The 24489-nt window shown below is 45.8% G+C and overlaps 1 protein-coding gene across 1 annotated transcript; it reads left to right on the forward strand.

Annotated features, from left to right (window-relative positions):
- Nucleotides 1–6228: 6228 nt before the first annotated feature.
- On the forward strand, nt 6229–18925 carry SMIM19 (small integral membrane protein 19). Its single transcript, XM_073606587.1, has 4 exons — nt 6229–6379; nt 8039–8177; nt 13293–13417; nt 15630–18925. The coding sequence occupies exons 2-4, from the start codon at nt 8044–8046 to the stop codon at nt 15674–15676; spliced, it is 306 nt and encodes a 101-aa protein (XP_073462688.1). The 5' UTR covers nt 6229–6379; nt 8039–8043; the 3' UTR covers nt 15677–18925.
- Nucleotides 18926–24489: the final 5564 nt, after the last annotated feature.

Here is a 24489-nt window from a genome sequence, read left to right on the forward strand (position 1 = left end):
CATGTCCACCCCTTTATGACTACAGCGTACCCATCTTCTGATGTCTCCTTCCAGCAGGATAATGCTCCATGTCACAAAGCTCCAATCATCTCACCACTGGTTTCTTGAACATGACAATGAGGTCCCTGTACTCCAATGGTCTCCACAGTCACCAGATCTCATCCAATAGAGCACCTTTGGGATGTGGTGGAAGGGGAGATTTGCATCATGGATGTGCATTTGACAAATCTGCAGCAACTGTGTGATGCTATCATGTCAATATGGACCAAAATCTCTGAGGAATGTTTCCAACACCTTGTTAAAGCTATGCAATGAAGAATGACGGCAGTTCCGAAGACAAAAGGGGGTCCACCTGGTACTAGCCAGGTGTACCTAATAAAGTGGCCAGTGCATGTATGGACGATTAATAATAATAGGGATTAGTAAATGGGCAATCATGAGAATGAATGAGTAATAACCATACAGAGGCAGCAAACGGGCACTTATGACAATAGATTGGCAAAAATGGGCAATACAATGGAAGGATAATGTTAGCCTTGTCTGTCATCTCTACCCTCCAGCTATCTCTTGACCTCTGGTGGAGTCAAAGGGAGGGGAATGGAGAAAGCCTAACTTACAATTAGTGCAGTTTTCACGGTACTACAGAGCTCTCCTGGCACATATTTATAAGAAGTGAATCTGGCATTGAGCACACTTTTACTACTAAGTGAATCTTCCTGGAACATGTGTTTTAAGTCACAATGGTTGATTTACTGCCAGTAAATGCATAAATATACCCCGTGTGTAGTAATGCAGTATATGAGCTGTCCATATGTTTTCACCATACTGCAGGATCTTTACAGTACATGACACGTCCTTTTTCAGTTTGTTATCTCTGTTCTACATTACAACAGGAAACTTGTGTATGACATTCATGTGTTGTGACACAGTGGATATTTTATTATCATTAGACTTCACTTTAACTACTTTAGGTCCACCCCATAGCAGTTTTACTGCTACAGGATGGAACCTGTGCACCGGATCGCATATGTATATGTGATTTGGCTCTTCTGGGTAGGGGGTGCAGTCAGGGGAGGCAGAGCCTCACCTGCCATGAACATAAAAAAAAAAAAAAAAAAAAACATTGACTTCGAGGGTCATAGCTCAGCAAGCTGGGGTCACAAACACAATTTTGGGGGTAGGTAGCTGAAGTCCTACCTCACCACTGGGGCTCCTACGACCTCTGGTTCTGGAGATACGGGGCTCCTTGCGTAGCCTGTCAGAAGCTAAATGCAGAGCGGCCAGTTTAAATACAAGCTGGCATACTCTGTTTGCAGCAGACTGAGAGGGTGAGCTCACAGTGTCTTTCCTCGCCTCTTGTCAGAGGTACAGTATTGTGTATATAGTGCAGGAGTGTGTAATGCACAGAATGCAGGGGACAGGAGTGTGTAATGCACAGAATTCAGGGGGCGGCTCCAAATATTCCCTCAATCCCATCCCGGGTCCATCCATCCCTCCATCTCCCCCTAACCTAGCTCCATCCTTCCCCCTGATCCCAGCCCGGCTCCATCCTTCCCCCTGATCCCATTCCGGCTCCATCCTTCCCCCTGATCCCATTCCGGCTCCATCCTTCCCCCAGATCCCATTCCGGCTCCATCCTTCCCCCTGATCCCATTCCGGCTCCATCCTTCCCCCTGATCCCATTCCGGCTCCACCCTTCCCTCTGATCCCATCCCGGCTGCATCCTTCCCTCTGATCCCATCCCGGCTGCATCCTTCCCCCAGATCCCATCCCGGCTCCATCCTTCCCCCAGATCCCATCCCGGCTCCATCCATCCTCCTGATCCCATCCTGGCTCCATCCTTCCCCATCCCAGCTCCATCCATCTCTCCATCCCCTCCTAACCCAGCTCCATCCTTCTCCCCCCATGCTTCCCTCCTCTGCAAGTCTTACAGAAATCATCACAGACCTCACAGGAGAGAGGGGAGGGGCTGTTGCTGGCTGAAGAGAGAGCACATTCAGCTGCGGGAACTGGGAGGTGAGAGAGCCCATTCAGAGTAGAAGCGGGGGGGGGGGTTGGTTTGCTGTTGGTGCTTGCGGGGCACGAAGCAGCGTTGCGGTCATGACACTTGTGGAGGGTGTTGGATGAAAGTGCATTTTATATACAACTATAGAGATAAGACCAAAATGAGGGACACATGAGGAGGAAAGAGGGACATTATGCCAAATCAGGGACAGTCCCTCAAAATCAGGGACAGTTGGGAGCTATGTTAGAAGCATCATACTGGGAGGGGTCAACAGTTCCAAATAACAGAAGGAGAGGGGGGATTTGGGACTTTGATTGAGGCACATATTGATGTGCCTCCATCCCTTAATCAGAATTTTGAATGGGGAATTTGGGACTTTGAATGAGGCCATGGACAACGTGGAGGAAACTAGGATGAAGGTACAAATTTATTTGATCAAATGAAGTGCATAGAACATAACAAAATGAACCACATAAAGAAAGACATTGTAATAAATATAATTTCATGAGTAATCACAAACGCATATATATGTGCATATGCGATAAAGGCATCAAGAATACGTCAAACTTGGCACCACATAGTGGTCTCATTTGATAATATATACATTTCAAAGATTACATATATGTACATGTGACCATGCAGCAGCACAGTGGAAAAAATAAAATACAAATAACAGACAGTAAAACCATGATAAAAGGATGAAAGATGTTCAAAATTGGCATTGTACTATAGACATATGTCTGTATCCCAGAGTCCGACGCATTTCGTGTAAACAACACTCATCAGGGGCGAGATGGTAGGGGATTTCTAGAAAATATGATAAAGTGCTGGTAGTTAATGCTGACAAAGTAAGGCGGGTGAGCCACCTTAAGTACTTACATACAGTCAGTACCCTAAGGTGTGGCAGGTACAGAGCCAAAACCAAACAGGTATTTGTCCCGGGAGCTGAGGTATTGTGGGGTGCGTGCTGGCAGGTCGGATACACCGAAACGTGGTGGCCCACACGCTGGTATAGGTGATGGAGGCCAGCATGAAAAGAGAGGAGCGTCAGTGTTGACTACCTGAGAGGGAATAAATTGAGCATGATGTCAAGAATATGCTAATATGACAGACAAACAAAGTGGTGTCTATCTGATTGGAATGGTGAAATTCGGACGTCTGTGAAAAAAGTATAAAAAAAATAAATAAAATGGGTATAGCCACATCCAGAACCCAGTGGAGTGTGGCATGTAAAAAATATATAACAAACAACAGAGACATAACCGATTTCACCAGACCCAACAAGATGGAAAGAGCTGGCTAGCAAAAAGGTAGATAAAATGAGCTTGTAATACTGTAGCTTGCCTGCATCCCAAGGAGGAGAAGGAGGCGCTGTGATGTGTGGTATCTCCAGTCAGGGGCACCCAACAAGTGTCAGGGGAGACCAGATATACCCGACGTGCACGCCAGCCCCTAACCAACGACACTCGAGCACGGCAGGACAAGGGGAGGGGCTCTGACGCAGACGGTGAACTCCGTCTATCAGGAACACCCATATTCCCCACCTGACTGGCTTGATGGAAGGACTCGCGCTCCACGCCACGACGCCAATGCTTGGCGTCCCACGTTGCGCAGGGAGAGTGACGCCGATGTGCTGTAGGCGCCCGCCCAACCCCCCTGAAGCAACAATGTGCACCCCCCCCCCCTGCACACCAAATGGGGCGGAAGGGAGGGGGAGGAGAGGGGGCGCATAGAGCGCATCGCAGCTCCCGGGTATCAGGTACAAGGACGGCCCTGGATATAACCAAGCCATGTCTTGATCCCAAAAAGGGGGATGACATGCCACAACTGTGCTGCATGATTCTATGGACAACAGAAAACTGTGTCCAGAGTAAACCGGACCTGGACATGGTATATGCACCATCCAGGTCATAGAAACCTGACACATGGATGGCAGGGGAACACTACCTAACCTGTTCATGGACCTCCATCCCTATGCAAAGGAAGGATAGGGGGGATTTGGGACTTTGAATGAAGCACATATTGATGTGCCTCCATCCCTTAATCAGAATTTTGAATGGGGAATTTGGGACTTTGAATGAGGCCATGGACAACGTGGTGGAAACTAGGATGAAGGTACAAATGTATTTGATCAAATGAAGTGCACATGCAAAATGCAGCGTTTACACGAAACGCGTCGGGCTCTGGGATACAGACATATGTCTATAGTACAACGCCAATTTTGAACATCTTTCATCTTTTTATCATGGTTTTACTGTCTGTTGTTTGTATTTTATTTTTTCCACTGTGCTGCTGGTCACATGTACATATATGTAATCTTTGAAATGTATATATTATCAAATGAGACCACTATGTGGTGCCAAGTTTGACGTATTCTTGATGCCTTTATCGCATATGCACATATATATGTGTTTGTGATTACTCATGAAATGATATTTATTACAATGTCTTCCTTTATGTCGTTCCAAATAACAGAAACACTTTGCTGCAAAACTACAAAATGTTATCTGGCCCAGGGCTAGGACCAATTGTGTCTCCTCAAGGTGCACAAATTGAGGATTCGGGTCAGGAGAGGCTGCCTATGGTATCTCCTTCGTCCTGATGTAAAGAGAACGCTGATAAGGACCCTGATGTAAGGAGGGGCTCAGGCTCCTATGTAATGGGGATCCTGATAGTGACCCTTTTGTAAGGGGGGCTCTGATGAAGACTCTGGTGTAAGGGGGACTCCGATGAAGACCCTGATGTAAGGGGGACTCCGATGAAGACCCTGGTGTAAGGGGGACTCCGATGAAGACCCTGGTGTAAGGGGGACTCCGATGAAGAACCTGGTGTAAGGGGGACTCCGATGAAGAACCTGGTGTAAGGGGGGACTCTGATGAAGACCCTGGTGTAAGGGGGACTCCAATGAAGACACTGGTGTAAGGGGGACTCCGATGAAGACCCTGATGTAAGGGGGACTCCGATTAAGACCCTGATGTAAGGGGGAACTCTCAAGAAGACCCTGGTGTAAGGGGGACTCCGATGAAGACTCTGGTGTAAGGGGGACTCTGATAAAGACCCTGGTGTAAGGGGGACTCTGATGAAGACTCTGGTGTAAGGGGGACTCCGATGAAGACTCTGGTGTAAGGGGGACTCTGATGAAGACCCTGGTGTAAGGGGGACTCCGATGAAGACCCTGGTGTAAGGGGGACTCCGATGAAGACCCTGATGTAAGGGGGGATTCTGATGAAGACCCTGATGTAAGGGGGGACTCTGATGAAGACCCTGGTGTAAGGAGGACTCCGATGAAGACCCTGGTGTAGGGGGGACTCCGATGAAGACCCTGGTGTAAGGGGGACTCTGATGAAGACCCTGGTGTAAGGGAGACTCTGATGTAGACCCTGGTGTAAGGGGGGACTCCGATGAAGACACTGGTGTAAGGGAGACTCTGATGAAGACCCTGGAGTAAGGGTGACTCTGATGAAGACACTGGTGTAAGGGAGACGCTGATGAAGACCCTGGTGTAAGGGGGGACTCTGATGAAGACACTGGTGTAAGGGGGGACTCTGATGAAGACACTGGTGTAAGGGGGGACTCTGATAAAGATACTGGTGTAAGGAGGGCTCTGATGAAGACCCTGATGTAAGGGGGACTCCGATGAAGACACTAGGGGTAAGGGTGACTCTGATGAAGACACTGGTGTAAGGGGGGACTCTGATGAAGACCCTGGTGTAAGGGGGACTCCGATGAAGACACTAGTGTAAGGGGGGCTCTGATGAAGACCCTGGTGTAAGGGGGACTCCGATGAAGACACTGATGTAAGGGGGGACTCTGATGAAGACACTGGTGTAAGGGGGGACTCTGATGAAGACCCTGGTGTAAGGGAGACTCCGATGAAGACCCTGGTGTAAGGGGGGACTCTGATGAAGACTCTGGTGTAAGGGGGACTCGTGTATTTATTTTTGGCCTGCAAATGTTTGTAAAATGTCCCATGTGGGCCTCTTACTGCAAATTTTTAGAGAGACCTCCCAGTTGGTGATTTTATGTTAATCACTCTTCGGTAAACGAATCCCAGAGACAATCACATGTATGTGTGGGCAGTAAAGGGAACCCGGAAAACATTTATCCGCTGCGATCAGAGCTCACTGTCAGCGTGTTCTTCCTATAAGTACACAGTGTAGAGAATCTCTCGTACTTGCACGGCGGTGATCACATCAGAGCGGCCCTATGTGATTATACAGCGACGGTGACAACGTGCGCAGCCTGCTGGATATTTAAATGTCTGACCAATCACAGCCTCAGAGCTGCGACCAATAGGAGAGCGGTTCTCTTCTGTACAGGGACGCTGCGTAGGAGGTCACGTGATCTGAGCCTGTATCCGGGATTGTGCTGCAGGTAAGTGATCCGGAGGACCCGCCGTGCCCGGTCTTCTGAGGATGGCGGCTTCTATTAGGAGTTGTGTGCAGCTTCATTGTAGACTGTTCAGGCAGCTAAATAATAACGGAGCTGTATTCATACAACAGGGAGCTGTATGCATACATATTAACGGGGGCTAATATAATAACAGGGAGCTGTATTCATACACATTAAAGGGGGATAATATAATAACAGGAAGCTGTATTCATACACATTAAAGGGGGATAATATAATAACAGGGAGCTGTATTCATACACATTAGGAGGGGGAAGGTCAGTCCTTTTTTTTGTTTTTTGTTTTTTGTTTTTTATTAAAAGTCAAATAAAAAATGCAAATCCCATACAAACACAGATTCAAGTTCTGTAGCTGTTGACTTCTAATAATCCGGTACTTACCGGTGCCTGGGGTCCAGCACTGTCTTCCCGCACACGGGAGCTGGCTATGTCTCCCCCCCGAGGAACCGCAGCCGTCTCCCCGCTGCGCATGCACAAGCTTGGCGTGTCACTCTGTGATTGTCCCGGGGGCCGCCTCTGATTGCTGGTCTCAGGAGTCTTGTAGTGAGATTCGGTGATGTCGCCACTCTTCTTCTGCTCGCTGTTTTCCTTGCTGGAGGCTCCGATCCCAGGAGGCAAAGCTCTGCCTATACCAAGATGGCCGCCACCACCTAGAGACACGGCGCAGAATGAGGCGTGGTGAAGATCAGACACCTGGAGATCACAGGCGGTACTGGTTACTCATCCTTTGCTCTATGCCTGATATATTTTGAGCAGTTTCCAGAGTTTCTAGACCTAGAAGTCACCAATTTCAACAAGCGTATCAGTAAAAAGATCTTACCGTATTTATCGGCGTATAACACGCACCCCAAGTTTAGGAGGGAATTATAAGGAAAAAAAACTTACATTTAAATGCCCATCAATGCAGCCTTGCACAGTGTCCATCTGCATGCTTGTCCAGTGTCATTTGCAGCCTTGGTGTCATTTGCAGCCTTGCGCAGTGTCCATTTGCAGCCTTGCACAGTGTCCATTTGCAGCCTTGCACAGTGTCCATTTGCAGCCTTGCACAGTGTCCATTTGCAGCCTTGCACAGTGTCCATTTGCAGCCTTGCACAGTGTCCATTTGCAGCTTTTCTGTGTCCTTTTGCAGCCTTGCCCAGGCTGCAGTTAAACTGCAGTGACATGTCAAATATACAGATAGACAAGTGTATTCGGCTGGCTCCGCTCACAGTCACGCCCAGTCCCTGTGTCCATCACAGGGCGGGACTGGGCGTGACTGTGAGCGGAGCTAACCAAGTACACTCGGCTAGGTTCGGGCGGCGCTCGAGTGAAGCAGAAAGTGGCCGAGAAGAGCCAAGGACCGGCTCTGTGTATTTCGGCGGCGCCATTTTCAAATCGCGGTCGGCGATCACTCCGCTCAGTCAGCAGGGGATCAGCGTATAACCTGATTTTAAGGGGAAAAAAGTGCGTGTTATACGCCGATAAATACGGTACTTTTGTTGCTGAATGCTTGTTCCAGGTCAGTGACTGTGAGCAGACAGCCAGGCAGCTAGCATTTTTAGGAGATCAGTTACATTTCTCTCGGCATAGGTTTGCTTTAATTTATTATTAATTCTTTATCCCATTACACTTTTTTTTTCCCCAGGGGCTATGGCTGGAGGATATGGGGTGATGGCAGATGACGGTAACATTGACTACTCCGTACATGAAGCCTGGAATGAAGCCACCAACGTCTACTTGATCGTGATTCTTGTGAGCTTCGGTCTCTTCATGTATGCCAGGAAGTAAGTTGTTGGCTTTGTAGATCTTTTTATTTTCTCATATTGTAGCTTTAAGGTTTACCCCCCCCCCCCCTTCATGACCAGGCCATTTTTTGGGATACAGCATTGCGTTACAATTGTGTGGTCGTGCGTATCCTAATAAAATTGATGTCCTTTTTTTTCCCCACAAATAGAGCTTTCTTTTGGTGGTATTTGATCAGCTCCTGCGGTTTTCATTTTTTGCACTATAAACAAAAACAACACTGACCATTTTGAAAAAAAACAAAACTATTTTTTACTTTCTGCTATAAAACATATCCAATAAAAAAAAAAAAATCTAAACATCTAATTTCTAATTAGGCCAATATGTATTCTGCTACATATTTTTTGAAGAAAAAAAAATCCCAATAAGCGTATATTGATTGGTTTGCACAAAAGTTATAGAATCTACAAACCTATGGGATATTTTTCTTTTATTTTTTTCTTTTCCCTCCCCCTTTTTTTTTTTTTTTTTTTTTTTTTTTATTATTAGTAATGATGGCGGTCAGCGACTTAGAGGGACTGCGGACAAATCGGACACCTGACCAGGTTTTTGGGGACCAGTGACACTTATACAGTCACTGTACTAATGACACTGGCTAGGAAGGGGTTAACATCAGGGGCGATCAAAGGGTTAACTGTGTGCCTAAGGAATGCTTACTAAATGTGGGTGGGTGGGAGGAGAGTGCTTTGTCTGGGGGAAGGCAAAGATCCGTGTTCCTGCTTAGCAGAAACACAGGATCAGTACATTCCCCTGCCATTCTGCCTGTCTCCCAAACAATCGGGGGTCCCAGTGGACATTGCGTCCGCCAGACCCGCAGATTGGCTCCCACTGTGCCCAATCCCGGCGGGAGCGGGTCGCCGGTGGCACGCTTCCCAGACTCGGAAGTGGCACAGAGCGGCTGCCCTGCCACAGTATATGTGTGTGGGGCGGTCTGCAAGCAGTTAAAGAAGTATGCAGCTTTGGCCACGCTTCTGGGTCAGGCTAAAGCCTGCTGTCAGCTGATGTCACAGAGCCACTTTAGGCTCTTGAAGTATCCCGACAATGTTGTCTGGATCCATCCAGTTGCCTGATTAACCGGTTCCCGACCGTCGCATGCCGATGTACGTCGGCAGAATGGCACGGCTGGGCAGATGGGCGTACCCGTACGTCACTTTAAATTTGCCACCATGCCATTGCGTGCGCGCCAGCCAGGAGCTCCGTGAGACGGGTTGTGGGCCCCGCGGACTCGATCGCTGCGGGGATACCCGCGATCGCCTCACGGAGAGGAAGAACGGGGAGATGCTAATGTAAACAAGCATCTCCCCGTTCTGCCTAGTGACAGTGTCACTGATCTCTTCTCCCTGTAATTGGGAGCAGAGATCAGTGACGTGTCACACGTAGCCACGCCCCCCCACAGTTAGAAACACTCCCCAGGACATACTTAACCCCTACACTGCCCCTAATGGTTAACCCCTTCACTGCCAGTGTAATTTACACAGGAATCAGTGCATTTGTATAGCACTGATTGCTGTATATATGACAATGGTCCCAAAAATGTGTCATACATGTCCGATGTGTCCGCCATAATGTTGCAGCCATGTGATCGCTCAGTTTTTGGGCTTAGAGCCAGTGGGGGGCAGCTGCTGCATCACATAGATGCTGCAGCATGGAGATGAATATGTATGTTTTTATAATTCTGTACTTCTCCTTTTAAGACATAAAGTGACCTGTTGCAAAAAATCAGTGCCTAAAGAAATAGCTGTTCTTGCATAAGAAGCTAGTAAAAACGACCTCCCTGTACTCTAATGCCACGTTCACACGGTCGGACTTTCCAGCATACTTGGTCCGACGTTCTTCCCGCCGAACTGACGGACTTGTCTATACACGACCGGACTTTCCGGCAGGCTAGGTCCACCCGTCTTTCCGATGGACTTTCGCCGGAGTTACGGCGGACTTTCAGAATGAACGGACTTGCCCACACACGGACAAGTCCGTTCATTTTGAATGTGATTCGGGTTCGACGGGACTAGAAAAGGAAGTCAATCTCGCCGCTTTTATCGGCGAGATTGACACCTTGCGAGCCCCGTCCTGGGGCATCCCAGACCCTTAGGTCTGGTATGGATTTTAAGGGCAACCCCCTATGCCGAAAAAACGGCGTGGGCCCCCCCCCCCCCCCCCCCTAAAATCCATACCAGACCCCGATCCGAGCACGCAGCCTGGCCGGTCAGGAAAGGGGGTGGGGATGAGCGAGCGCCCCCCCCCCCTCCTGAACTGTACCAGGCCTCATGCCCTCAACATGGGGGGGGTGGGTGCTTTGGGGGAGGGGGGCACCTTGCAGGCCCCCCCACCACAAAGCACCTTGTCCCCATGTTGATGAGGACAAGGGCCTCTTCCCGACAACCCTGGCCGTTGGTTGTCGGGGTCTGCGGGCAGGGGGCTTATCGGAATCTGGGAGCCCCCTATAATAAGAGGGCCCCCAGATCCCGGCCCCCCGTCCTATGTGAATGAGTATGGGGTACCCCTACCCATTTACCTAGGGAAAAAGTGTCAATAATAAAAACGCACTACACAGGTTTTGAAGAAGTATTATTAGACAGCTCCGGGGGGGGGGGGGGGGGGTGTGTCGTCTTCCGACTTCGGGGGTCCCTCCGGTTCCTCTTCTCCTGGCGTCCGGTTGGTTCTTCTCCGCTCCCTCTGGCCTCTTCTCCCGGTGTTCGAGTTCTTCTGCTGGCTCCTCCGCTGTCTTCATGCCGCTCTTTTGCCAGCGGAGTCCGGACTTCTGGGCTTCTTGTCTTCCCATGTTGACACGACGCTCTCTCCGGCTGGAATGCTCTCTGAGCGCTCCGATGTGACTTATATAGGCAGAGACCCCGCCCCCTTATGCCGTCACAGTCCCTGGGCATGCTGGGACTGTGAGGGTTTAGGGGGTGTGGTCAACATCACCCGGTGACCATGCCCTCTAAAACGTCTGTCCCAGCATGCCCAGGGACTGTGACGGCATAAGGGGGCGGGGTCTCCGGCTTTATAAGTCACATCGGAGCGCTCAGAGAGCATTCCAGCCGGAGAGAGCGCCGTGTCAACATGGGAAGAAGACAAGAAGCCCAGAAGCCCGAAGTCCGGACCTCCACTGGCAAAAGAGCGGCATGAAGGCAGCGGAGGAGCCGGCAGAAGAACTCGAACATCGGGAGAAGAGGCCAGAGGAAGCGGAGAAGAACCAACCGGACGCCAGGAGAAGAGGAACCAGAGGGACCCCCAAAGTCCGAAGAAGACACCCCGGAGCTGTCTAATTACTTCAAAAACCTGTGTAGTGTGTTTTATTATTGACACTTTTTTCCCTAGGTGAATGGGTAGGGGTACCATGTACCCCATACTCATTCACATAGGGCAGGGGGCCGGGATCAGGGGGCCCTGTTATTATAGGGGGCTCCCGGATTCCGATAAGCCCCCCACCCGCAGACACCGACAACCAACGGCCAGGGTTGTCGGGAAGAGGCCCTTGTCCTCATTAACATGGGGACAAGGTGCTTTGTGGTGGGGGGCCCTGCAGGGCGCCCCCCTCCCCCAAAGCACCCCCCCCATGTTGAGGGCATGCGGCCTGGTAGGGTTCGGGAGGGGGGGGGGGGGGGCGCTCGCTCGTCCCCACCCCCTTTCCTGACTGGCCTGGCTGCGTGCTTGGATCGGGGTCTGGTATGGATTTTAGGGGGGCCCCACGCCGTTTTTTTGGCATAGGGGGTTCCCCTTAAAATCCATACCAGACCTAAGGGCCTGGGGTGCCCCGCACTCGCCGCAATAGGAAAATTTGTTTTTCCTATTGCAGCGAGCGCGAGATGCAGTACTCTGCCCTTGCGTCGTATCTGGTCCATCGGACCAGCATACAGACGCATACAAACGAACTGACTTTCTGTCAGGAACTGAGTCCGGCGGACTAAGATTTGAAGCATGCTTCAAATCTAGGTATGACGGACTTTTGGGGAAAAAATAGTTCACCGGCGCCTACACACGGTTGGATTGTGCGGCCGACTCTGGTCCGCCGGACCAAGTATGCCGGAAAGTCCGACGGTGTGTACGCAGCATTAGGGTTCCTCCTGCTGACCAACACGGTCACTACTGTGTCCTATTGTGATGCAGTCCCGAACCACATGTCCCATAGTGAGTACAGCTTGAAAATGAGCCATTTTAATTGACCATAATATAAAAAAAATAAGTTATACACTAAACCACTACTCCGTTTTTTTTTTTTGTTTTTTGTTTTTTTTTTTTTTTTTGTTTTTTTTTTAAATCCAAAGTATAGCCACTTAATGATCGCCCCATAGTAAAAGCCGATCAGCGGGTGGTGACCAGTGGATGGCCGCCGGGACCCGCCGATCGTGGGGAAGAGAGGCTGGACTGAGCTCTGCCTATGTAAACAAGAGAAGTGATGGATTTTCTTTTCCTGCAATGCAGGGAATAGAATCCATCACATCCCTTAGGCCGGCCATACACAGAGCAAATTTCTTTCCTGCAACCACGGGTTGCAGGAAAGAAATTTGCTTGATTCCCCTATCAATACAGATAGTATTGATGCGGGAATCCCTCTTGCCGGGCCATTGACTTTTAGCTTCGCCTGCCCCCCCCCCTGCCGGGAGAAGACCGTGTTTATCACTAGCGGCTATAGTTGACAGTAGCGATAATCGCAAGAGAATCCGGCAGGCTGGTTGTACCTAAGTTGATCGGTCAACTTGGTACATTCAGCCTGCCCATTAAAGATTCGAACCGTGTATGGCCGGCCTTAGTAAAAGCACCACACAGTACATAAAATCACTGGCTGGGCATACCCTTTTGCTCGCCCTAGATGTTTGAACCCCTTCCTAGCCAGTGTCATTAGTACAGTGACCGTGCATATTTTTAGCACTGTATTGGTGTCACTAGTTTTCACAAAGTGTCAGTGTCCGATTTGTCCGCCACAATATCGCAGTCCTGCTATAAGTCGTTAATGGCCTGGTCATGAAGGGGGGGGGGGGTAAATCTTCCGGAGGTCAAGTGGATAGTAAAAAGAAAAAATGCATTTACTATCAATGCAATGTGTTGATCTATGAATGGAGGACACTTTGATATTTAAGATGTTTCTTCTATTTTAGGAACAAAAGGAAGATCATGCGGATTTTTACAGTGCCACCGACTGTAGAGACGGCATCCGAGTCTAATTTTTATGATGATGTGAAGAAGATTCGCTTGCGCCAACAACTAGAGATGTATTACATTTGTAAGGATATCACTGTTTATTTGGGATAACATTTACAAGTATTTGAATGTTGTATAACATTATAGATTATATCAGAGGGGATGGGGGGAGGAAGAGGCGCCAAGCCACCAATAGTGTAGCTCTGTTTATTGAGTAATCAACATTTGTAATGAACTCACAAAACATCCAAGGCGACAGGCATGTGATCTCTCTAAGTCAACTTGAGGGGTCCTGTTGTCTGTGTCAATAGAAGCAGGACACTCGAGAAGAGGAGGAGCCACGAGCGCTGGTGAGGGACCCCAGAAGAGGAGGATTGGGGCCACTGTGTGCAAAACCAACTGCACAGAGGAGGTAAGTATGATAATTTTTTTTTTTTTTTAAAGAACATAAGAGGGTTTGGTAAGCTTTTAATGCTTTATCCCAGGGTTTCTCAACTCCTGTCCTCAAGGCGCCCCAACAGGTCTTTTTTTCAGGCTTTTCATTATTTTGCACAGCTGTTTCATCTGAGGGAAATCCTGAAAACATGACCTGTCGGGGCACCTTGGGGACTGGAGTTGAGAAACCCTGCTCTATCCAGTGATGTCCACGAGTGTCTTGGCTGTTAAAGACTCTACCTGACTGGCTGAGACACAGCAGCGGCACCATTGGCTCCCGCTGCTGTCAAAGTCAGCTGGCCAATCAGGAGAGAGGGAGCGGGGCTTCATGTCTGAATGGACACAGGGAGCTGTGACTCGGCTTGGGTGCCACCATAGGAAGGTGCTTGCTGTGGGAGCACTCAACAGGGAGGGTCCAGGAGCAGCGGCGAGGGACCCGAGAAAAGGAGGATCTGGGTTGCTCTGTACAAATCCACTGCACAGAGGAGGTAAGTATAACAGGTTTGTTATTTTTATAGGGGAAAAAAAAGAGACTTTACAGTCACTTTAAGTTTTTGCTTTGAAGTATGCAGAGCGTTACAATCTTGATCAATGCAGCACAGATGCAATTCACAAGCTCCGGTGTTTACATTCCAGTTTCCGCCAACTTAACTTCCTTCAGTCCCATAACAGGCAGTCTGTATCGGTGGACTACAAGTGCAGTGACGTCACCACAGTGCTCCATTGTGTTCTGTGAGTCGCTCTGCTGTAGTGGAAGATGGGATTCGTAGTCTTCTCATTCACAGATTCCTGTGAAGGAATGGCGCAATTGTGCGGGCAGATGCTCCAGAGAAGTGTCCCGTGATTTGTGGTGGTAGGAATTGAATACGACCGTGTTTTCTGTTACGCCCTAAATAAGGGTGTAATATGACATATGGAGAAGAAATGTATTTCCAGCACATGCTGGTGCCTTGTGCGGGCAGTACATTTCTTCTGCTTATTGTGGCGACATCCTCTTATTGCTAGTGTAGTGGAGATATATGTATAATAGGAAACATGGTCATAATGGTATAATGTGTCTTCAATAGTGCATTGCTATATATACACACACCGGCCACTTTTATTAGGTACACCTTGCTAGTTCCAGGTTGGACCCCTTTTGCCTTCATTCCTCATTGCATAGCTTCAACAAGGTGTTGGAAACATTCCTCAGATTTTGGTCCATAGTGATGTGATAGCATCACATAGTTGCTACAGATTTGTCAGACGCACATCTATGATGCGAATCTCCCCGTTCCACCACATCCAAAAGGTGCTCTATTGGATGAAAGCTGGTGACTGTGGAGGCCATTGGAGTACAGTGACCTCATTGTCATGTTTAAGAAACCAGTGATGAGATGCACTGTAGTCATAAAGGGATGACAATGAGATCCCTCTGCTTTGGAAGCTCTCTGCTGACCATGGCTTTTGCTGTAGGATTCGACTAAGAAAATGTCAGGAAAGACCTACTAGAACAGCTGAACTTTTATTTGGGGTCAGAGGCACTTTTAATGATGGCAGGTGTGTACTGACTCCTATTTAATATGAGTTTGAATGTGATTGCTAACACAACTACATCCCCAGTTATAAGAGGGTGTGCACACTTATGCAAAAACAAAGATTTCAGTTTGTTTTTCAATTGAGTTGTACAGTTTATAGTTCACATTACAGGTGGAAAAAGTTCTAAAATTATTTATCTTTCTTCTTCTTCCTTTATATCGTGTGTGTGTTTTTTCTTTTTTTTTTTTTTTTTTTTTTTCCCCTCTCTATATGCCCCCTTAGACTTTTCATAACAATACTTGTACATTGATTTATTCAGAAATTGCCTTTTTCTCCTGCAGCTCGGAAACATGATCAGAATGACAGCGTTCAGGTCACAATGGACTGACAGGCTTGAAATAGATTGGGAAGACAAAAAAAGATTTCCTTTACGGCAGTGATGGAACATCTACTTATAAAAGGAACAGTCATTTCAGTGTCAAGCCAGCTGATCGGTACGACGTTATCATGACAAGCTACCTTAAGCCCAAAATAAGGAGACCTACAGTATTTTACATTTGATAGAGATTTTTCCTTTCACTGCAGGCATTTAAACGTTTTCATCAAGATCCTAGCTTAGTGGACAATGGCCAGAAAAGTCATTTAATTCCAACAACTCCTGCAATCAAAGAAAAGCAAGGCACTGAATCCAAATATGGTCCAGGGGTTCATTTTTTGCATCATGGACAAACCAGCTCATCGTCTCGGGATGTTCTTGTTGTGGAAACTGTCCATCTTAACTATATGTGACAGAACATCAACGATATGGTTAATGTACTGTGCAAACATTATGCAGACTGTAAATAAGGCAAAGGCCAAATAGTTAAGAGTTTGGGGATTTTTTTTTTTTTTTTTTTTTTTTTTTGTATGTTCTTTTGAGATGTGGTTTTTGGGTTTTTTATTGTTTTTTGGGGTCGCTTACAATTACTTTACTGGGTGCAACAGGTTTACTTTCCTGATCCTTCCCTCCTGCAAGCTCCTCCATGTGGCCAGATCGGTCCCTGCAGCGTTTTCTCCGCTTGCACTCAGCCTAAGGTTCTCTGACATGGTCATAGCCCTGTATTGGACATGAGGATGCTGAGGGACTGTCTACTGCCAAATCAAATGGGAGTGCTGTTTGCTGGAGGAGCAGAGCATCAGGTAAATAGAAGCGCTCTTACTGTCCTGTAGACTAAATGGGCAGTTAACCTTTGCAGTGCAGTAGCAGCCCCACTGCGAGGGTCAGCTTTTTAGTTTACCAGATTGTGGCTTTAAAGCTGCACTCCAGGATTAGCAATTGTCTAAATACAGGAGGCATGTGTACTCTTACTGGAATCTTGGTTTTGGTGTGATTTGTGTATTTCTTCTGGATCTGTGCAGTAATCCAGTGTGAAACCTTACCTCTGTGCAGGAGCTTCCTGTAATAAAGACCGCTCACTGCTGCTCTATTTCTCTTTGCAGTATGATTGGTCTTGTCCCAGCCCCCTCCTGTAGTTTTCTGCAGACAGCCTGTAGTGAGTGGGGCCTATGGGGTCCCTCCCACAGCACTGCTGGCTTCTCAGGCTGCACAGCGAATATGTCTTTGCTACTTTTACTTGGTACTGTCTGGGTTTGCAAAGACATCTAGTGCATACAGAGCGGATTTATATGCTTTGTTGAAAGGTTAGAACCCAGTTCAAGTATTTATTGCTACGCTGCAAAAAGTCACCCTCTTTAGTTGTCCTGGTGGCCGCTGTCTTTAGTACAGAAAGTGATCCAAAAAAAAAAAAAAATCAAACAGTTTTGAGTTGTTGAGGGGGAAAATCCTCCAGTGCCAACTGTCTAAGAGGGGATATCAGTTTACTTTGGAGGGATCTCCTCTTCTTACTGTGTTGCTGGCATAAAAAGTAAAGCCTAATCTCCCCAACAGTTCACAGCCAGCAAAAAAAAACAAAAAACTGACAGGGGTTCTAACCATTCCCTTCTCTATCGGGGGAAAAAAATGGCTTTACATAATATATACAGTAAATTAGGACTTGATATATACATTTAGTTGTAGTGCCTCTGAGCCTCTATACTTGGTGGAAAAAACTACTACATACTTTGGGAAAAAATACACTTAATTTATCTAAAAAACAAATTTGTAGATTTTTTTTTTTTTTTCCCAGGTATTTACCAAAACCTTTTCAAGCTATAGTTATATAATGGATGTGGGTTGAACGTGCACACTCTCAAGTTCAGTTTGAGGGTATGTACATCCAAATTGGAGGATTACAGCTCTTAAGAATAGCCACCCCCCCACCCCCCCTTTTCAAGGGGCCAAAAGCAATTGGACAGTTGAATCAAAAGTTGTTTCGTGGCCAGGTGTAGGCTTCTCCTTTTGCAATTTCTTCAACGATTTAAGCAGGTAAAAGGTCTGGAGTTGATTCTAAGTGTGGTATTTGCATTTGGAATCTATTGCTGTGATCCTACATCATGCGTTCAAAGGAGCAGGCCATTCTAAGGCTTCAAAAATGAAATAAATCCACCAGAGAGATAGCAGCAACATTAGGAGTGGCCAAATCAACAGTTTGGTACATTCTGAGGAAAGAAAAACGCACTGGTGAGCTCTGCAACCTAAAAATGCCTGGACGTTCATGGAAGACAACAGTGGTGGATGATCGCAGAATCCTCTCTGGTAAAAAAAAAGATTCACAACATCCAGACAAGTGAAGGACACTCTCCAGGAGGTGGGTGTATCATTGTCAAAGTCTACAATCAAGAGAAGACTTCACAAGAGCAAATACAGAGGGTTCACCACAAGGTGCAAACCATTCATAAGCCTGAAGAATAGAAAAGCCAGATTAGACTTTGCCAAAAAACATCTAAAAAAAAAAAAAAAAAAAAAAACCACACCAGTTCTGGAAAAACATTCTTTGGACAGATGAAACTAAGATTAATCTGTACCAGAATGACGGGAAGAAAAGTGAAGAAGGCTTGGAACAGCTCGTGATCCAAAGCGCACAACGTCATCTGTAAAACATGTTGGAGGCAGAGTGATTGCATGGGCATGCCTGGCTTCCAGTGGCACTGGGTCATTGGTGGTGTTGATGTAACAGAAGACAGAAGCAGCCGTAAGAATTCTGCAGTGTTTAGAGATACTGTCAGCCCAGATTCAGCCAAGTTGATTGGATGGTGCTTCGCAGTACAGATGGATAATGATCCAAAATGCACTGCAAAAGCAACCCAGGAGCTTTTGAAGGAAAAGAAGTGGAATATTCTGCAATTGTCGAGTCAATCACCTAATCTCAACCCAATTGAGCTTGCATTTCACTTGCTGAAAGCAAAACTCAAGACAGACCTACAAACAAAGAACAACTGAAGACAGCTGCAATTAGAGCCTGCCAAAGCATCAGAAAGCAGGAAACCCAGTCTATGGTAATGTCCATGGGTTCTAGACTTCCAGTAGTCATTGCCAGTAATGGATTTTTAACAAAATATTAAAAATGAACATTTTATTTATGATTACCTTTGTCCAATTACATTTGAACCTCTGAAAATGGGGGGACTGTGTATAAAAATGGTTGCAGTTCCTAAAATTTGTACTTGATATTTATGTTCAACCCTCGAATTAAAGCTGAAAGTCTGAACTTCAAATTAATTTGGATTGCTTTCATCTTAATTTTATTATGGTGGCATACAGAGCCAAAAGTATGAAAATTGTGTGTGTGTGTGTATGTGTGTATATGTATATATATATATATATATATATATATATATATATATATATATATAAAAATGGACCTAACTGTATACCCCAATTTTATGATGTTATGCTGAGTAAATAGATATCTAGAATGTCATGGTTTAAATTTGCACACACTCTTGGAATGGTGCCAAACTACCATCTTTAAAAATCTCCATTCTAGTGCTAGAAATATTGCTTTCGCTCAGACGTTTGCATCAATACCTCACATGTGTGGTGCAAACACCGTTTACATATGTGGGCGTGACCTACGTATGCATTCACTACTGAACACGCGGGGATGTTTTTTTCTTCTTTGATCTCTTTTATTGGTATCACAAGGAATGTAAACATCCCTTGCAATAACAATACAGCATGACAGGACCTCTTTATGGAGATAAAAGACCCCAAATCTCTCCCCTTTTGCTTTTATATATATATATAAAAAAAAAAGATAAAATTTGTCTTCTGCGTTAAGTAATAAAACATGTTTACATGGCCCGAGAGCAGGAAGTGGCGTCATGACGTCGCTCTGATTCTCCAAGGGCATAGGAATAAGCGGTGGCCATCTTACCATTGCTTATCTCTATGCGAAGACAGTTAGCACTGGATGGTTCCCGGGCTCACCGATCGGTAACGTCGCTCTGATTCTCCAAGGGCATAGGAATAAGCGGTGGCCATCTTACCATTGCTTATCTCTATGCGAAGACACTGTTAGCACTGGATGGTTCCCGGGCTCACCGATCGGTAACGTAAGCCCGGGAAGCAGCGAGAGGGGCACCTTTCCCACCGCTTCTAAGGCCTCTTGCTCATTATCCTGTTTGAGAATCTACTTTTTCAGATCTTTATTTTTTTTTGTATGTATTTGTGCATATTTACGCCCATTTTCGTGTATATTTGTTCGCGCAAATGACAAAAACAGATTTTTTTTTTAAGAAGAATGCACAGCGCTTCTTTATGTGCCTTGTGCATAGTAACATTACAATTAATTGGCTGTACTTTAGCTTAGCAAAAAAAAAAAAAAAAAGCTGTACTGATCTTTTTTTAAGCTGCAGTGTTTAAGAGGCCTATAAGTGATCCCGCAGCGAATCCATTTTATCTGAAAGAGAATCGCCACAGTGATCGCTTTGAAAGAGAATTGGAAAAGAGAAAAGAAAATACCAGGGTTATGGTATCTAGCTGTAGCAATAACCCCAGTATTTAACATCAAAATAATGACGTAAATTCCTAGTTAGGCGGTCGGCAAGTGGTTAAAGTGTAAGCTACACAGTAGCACATAAAAGCAATTAATCACACAGGATTGCACAATGCTACAGATGTGTTCATTGCTACTACGACACCATAGAAAGCACAGTCACCATTGAATTACTAGAAATGCCAATGGTACAGTGCCTTGAATTACCCCTTGAAATTTTCCACATTTTGTCATGTTACAACCAAAAATGTAAATGGATTTTATGTGATAGACCAACACAAAGTGGCTCACAATTGTGATGTGGAAGGAAAATGATAAATTGTTTTCAACGTTTTTTACAAATATGTGAAAAGTGAGGTACATTTGTATTCAGCCCCCCTGAGTCAATACTTTGTAGAACAACCTTTCACTGCAATTACAGCTGCAAGTCTCTTTGGGGATGTCTCTACCAGCTTTGCACATCTAGAGAGTGACATTTTTGCCCATTCTTCTTTGCAAAATACCTCAAGTTCTGTCAGATTGGATGGAGAGCGTCTGTGAACAGCAATTTTCTTGTCTTCCCGATTGGATTTAGGTCTGGACTTTGACTGGGTCATTCTAACACATGAATATGCTTTGATCTAAACCATTCCATTGTAGCTCTGGCTGTATGTTTAGGGTCGTTGTCCTGCTGGAAGGTGAACCTCCACCCCAGTCTCAAGTCTTCTGCAGACTCTAATGCCGCGTACACACGAGCGGACTTTTCGACCAAACTGGTCCGACAGACTTTCCAGCGGACTTTCTAACGAACAGACTTGCCTTCACACAATCACACCAAAGTCCGACGGATTCGTATGTGATGACGTACACCGGACTAAAATAAGGAAGTTGATAGCCAGTAGCCAATAGCTGTCCTAGCGTCGGTTTTTGTCCATCGGACTAGCATACAGACGAGCGGATTTCTGGGACCGGTGACGTAAAGATTTGAAGCCTGTTCCAAATCTAAAGTCCGTCAGATTTGCGACTGGAAAAGTCTGCTGAAGGTCCGGTGAAGCCCACACGCGATCAGATTGTCCGCCGGATTTGGTCTGTCGGCGTCCATCAGACCAGTCCAGTCAAAAAGTCCGACCGTGTGTACGCCCCATAACAGTTTTCTTCTAAGATTGCCTTGTATTTGGCTCCATCCATCTTCCCATCAACTCTGACCAGCTTCCCTGTCCCTGCTGAAGAAAAGCATCCCCACAGCATGATGCTGCCACCACCATGTTTCACGGTGGGGATGGGGTGTTCAGGGTGATGTGCAGTGTTTAGTTTTCTGCCACACATAGCGTTTTGCTTTTAGGCCTAAAAGTTCAATTTTGGTCTCATTTGACCAGAGCATCTTCTTCCACATGTTTGCTGTGCCCCCCACATGACTTCTTGCAAACTGCAAACAGGATTTCTTATGGCTTTCATTCAACAATGGCTTCTTCTTGCCACTCTTCCATAAAGACCGGATTTGTGGAGTGCACGACTAATAGTTGTCCTGTGGACAGATTCTCCCACCGTGAGAATTCTCCTAACTGGGAGCAGTTTAGGTGGATGCCCATGTCTTGGTAGGTTTGCAGTTGTGCCATACTCTCTCTCCATTTTCGGATGATGGATTGAACAGTGCTCCATGAGATCTTCAAAGCTTGGGATATTTTTTTTTTTTTTTTATAACATAACTCTGCTTTAAACTTCCCTCCAACTTGATCCCTGACCTGTCTGGTGTGTTCCTTGGCTTTCATGATGCTGTTTGTTTCCTAAGGTTCTCTAACAAACCTCGGAGGGATTCACAGAACAGCTGTATTTATACTGAGATTTATTTACTAATTAGGTGACTTCTGAAGGCAATTGGTTTCACTAGATTTTAGTTAGGGGTATCAGAGTAAAGGGGGCTGAATACAAATGGACCCCACACTTTTCAGATATTTATTTGTAAAAAAAAAAAATGAAAACCATTTATTATTTTCCTTCAACTTGACAATTTATGTCACACTTAGGGGGTTATTTACGAAAGGCAAATCCACTTTGCACTGCAAGTGCACTTGGAAGTGCAGTCGCTGTAAATCTAAAGGGTAGATCTGAAATGAGGGAAGCTCTGCTGATTTCATCATCCAATCATGTGCAAGCTAAAATGCTGTTTTTTTATTTTCCTTGCATGTCTCCCTCGGATCTACAGCGACTTTACTTCCAAGTGCACTTTCAAGTGGATTTTCCTTTGAGTAAATAACCCCACTAGTGTTGGTCCATAACATAAAATAGCAATAAAATACATTTACGTTTTTGGTTGTGACATGGGAAAATTTCAAGGCACTGTAGCTAAAGCCTGAAGGGCACACCACTGCCAGTGGTCTGTAGCTGTTTTATACTGTTTTGCTACTAACACTCCTGGGGTTCTTCTAAAAGCAAACCTGCATTGTTACAATATAAAGACCGTTGTACAATATTACATTTTTTTTGGTTTGTTTACCAAAATGCTTTCAATAATTGAAAAGTACAAACTCCTATTTGTTATTAGTTGGTGATGTTCCCAGCTAACTGACATGCTGCTTCCTCCATAGATACAGTACAGTGAATGAGCATTGTCCCTCTAGGACAGGAAGTGTGCTGCTGGCGGGATTACTGGCTGAAGGTAAAGGAAAAGCGCTTAACCACTTGTCGACTGCTCTATAGCCAAATGATGGCTACAGCACGGTTGTCTAGTTCTGGGACGCCATCCTATGACGACGCCCGTGATTGTGCCCGCTGCTGGGTGTGGGCGGCAAGCTTTGTGATCTCAGTGTCTTCTGGACACTGCTGATCACAGATTGAGGTACAGAACCAATCAGCAGCTCTTTACCACGTGATCAGCTGTGTCCAATCACAGCTGATCATGGAAGTAAACGGATGCTGGTTATTGGCACTCCTTTCCGATAACTGGCATCACTAAAAGGGACATCTACATTGATTATCAGTGCTTCCAATGTGTGCTTATCATTAGTACCACCTATTAGTTGTGCCCATCATTGCAGCCTAAAAGTGCCCATCAGTGAAAGAGAAAAATTACCTGTTTGCAAAATTTTATAATAAACTATAAAGTTTTTTTTTTGTTTTGGTATTTTTTCATTTATTTAGCAAATAATAAAAAAAAAAAACCCAGTGGTGATTAAATACCACCAAAAGAAAAAGCTCTATTTGTGTGAAAAAAAATAACAATTTTTGTTTGGGTACAGTGTTGCATGACCGTGCAATTGTTATTGAAAGTATGACAGCGCTAAAAGCTGAAAATTGGCCTGGGCAGGAAGGGGGTGAAAGTGTCCTGTAGGCAAATGGTTAAGAAAGAAAATGCAGCCCAATCAGTAAAATCTCATTTGAACTTCAAAAGTTGCTTTAAATCTGCAGATTTACTCCCTTCCTGACCAGGCCATTTTTTGCAATACGGCACTGCGTCGACTTTATTGAAAATTGCGCAGTCGTGCGACGTTGTACCTAAATAAAAATGACATTCCCCCCCCCCCCCATCCAAAGTAGAGCTTTCTTTTGGTGGTATTTGATCACCTCTGCGGTTTTTATTTGCGCTACAAAAAAAAGAACAGCGACAATTTTGAAAAAAACACTTTTTTTTTTTCTTTTTTTTTTTTTTTTACTTTTTGCTAATATACAAAATTTAAAACAAATACAAATTTCTTCATCAGTTTAGGCCAATATGTATTCTTCTAAAAATTTTTGGTAAAAAAAAAAAAAAATCGCAATAAGTTATATTGATTTGTTCGCGCAAAAGTTATAGCGTCTACAACATAGGGGATAGATTTATGGCAATTTTAATTGATTTTAATTTTTTTTCGGGACTGCAACATTTTGGCGGACAGATGACACTTTTTTTGGGACCATTGACATTTATACAACGATCAGAGCTAAAAATAGCCCCTGATTACTGTATAAATGTCAGTGGCAGGGAAGGGGTTAAGTGTGTTCCCTAGGTGTGTTTCTAACTGTGAGGGGGTGGGACTGACTGGGGGGAGGAGACAGAGCGTTGTTCCTACCAAGTAGGAACAACGCTCTGTTTCTCCTCCCCTGTCCGAACAGGGATTTGTCATTCTGGCTCTCGTGCCCACGATCATCGGGATCCCCGCCACGCAGCGGGCACGCCACCTATGGCTCTTCAAGGAGCCGCCTTATATATACATGGCGATTCGAGTAGGAGAGCCATCCTGCCGCCGTATATATACAGGAGCCGGTCAGAATATTACCTAGTGATCCTACCATGAAGGTCCTTGTTCAGGCACCTCCTGTTAAAGGGTGT

This window comes from Aquarana catesbeiana, linkage group LG12 (assembly GCF_042186555.1).
Source record: "Aquarana catesbeiana isolate 2022-GZ linkage group LG12, ASM4218655v1, whole genome shotgun sequence".
Taxonomy (NCBI): domain Eukaryota; kingdom Metazoa; phylum Chordata; class Amphibia; order Anura; family Ranidae; genus Aquarana; species Aquarana catesbeiana.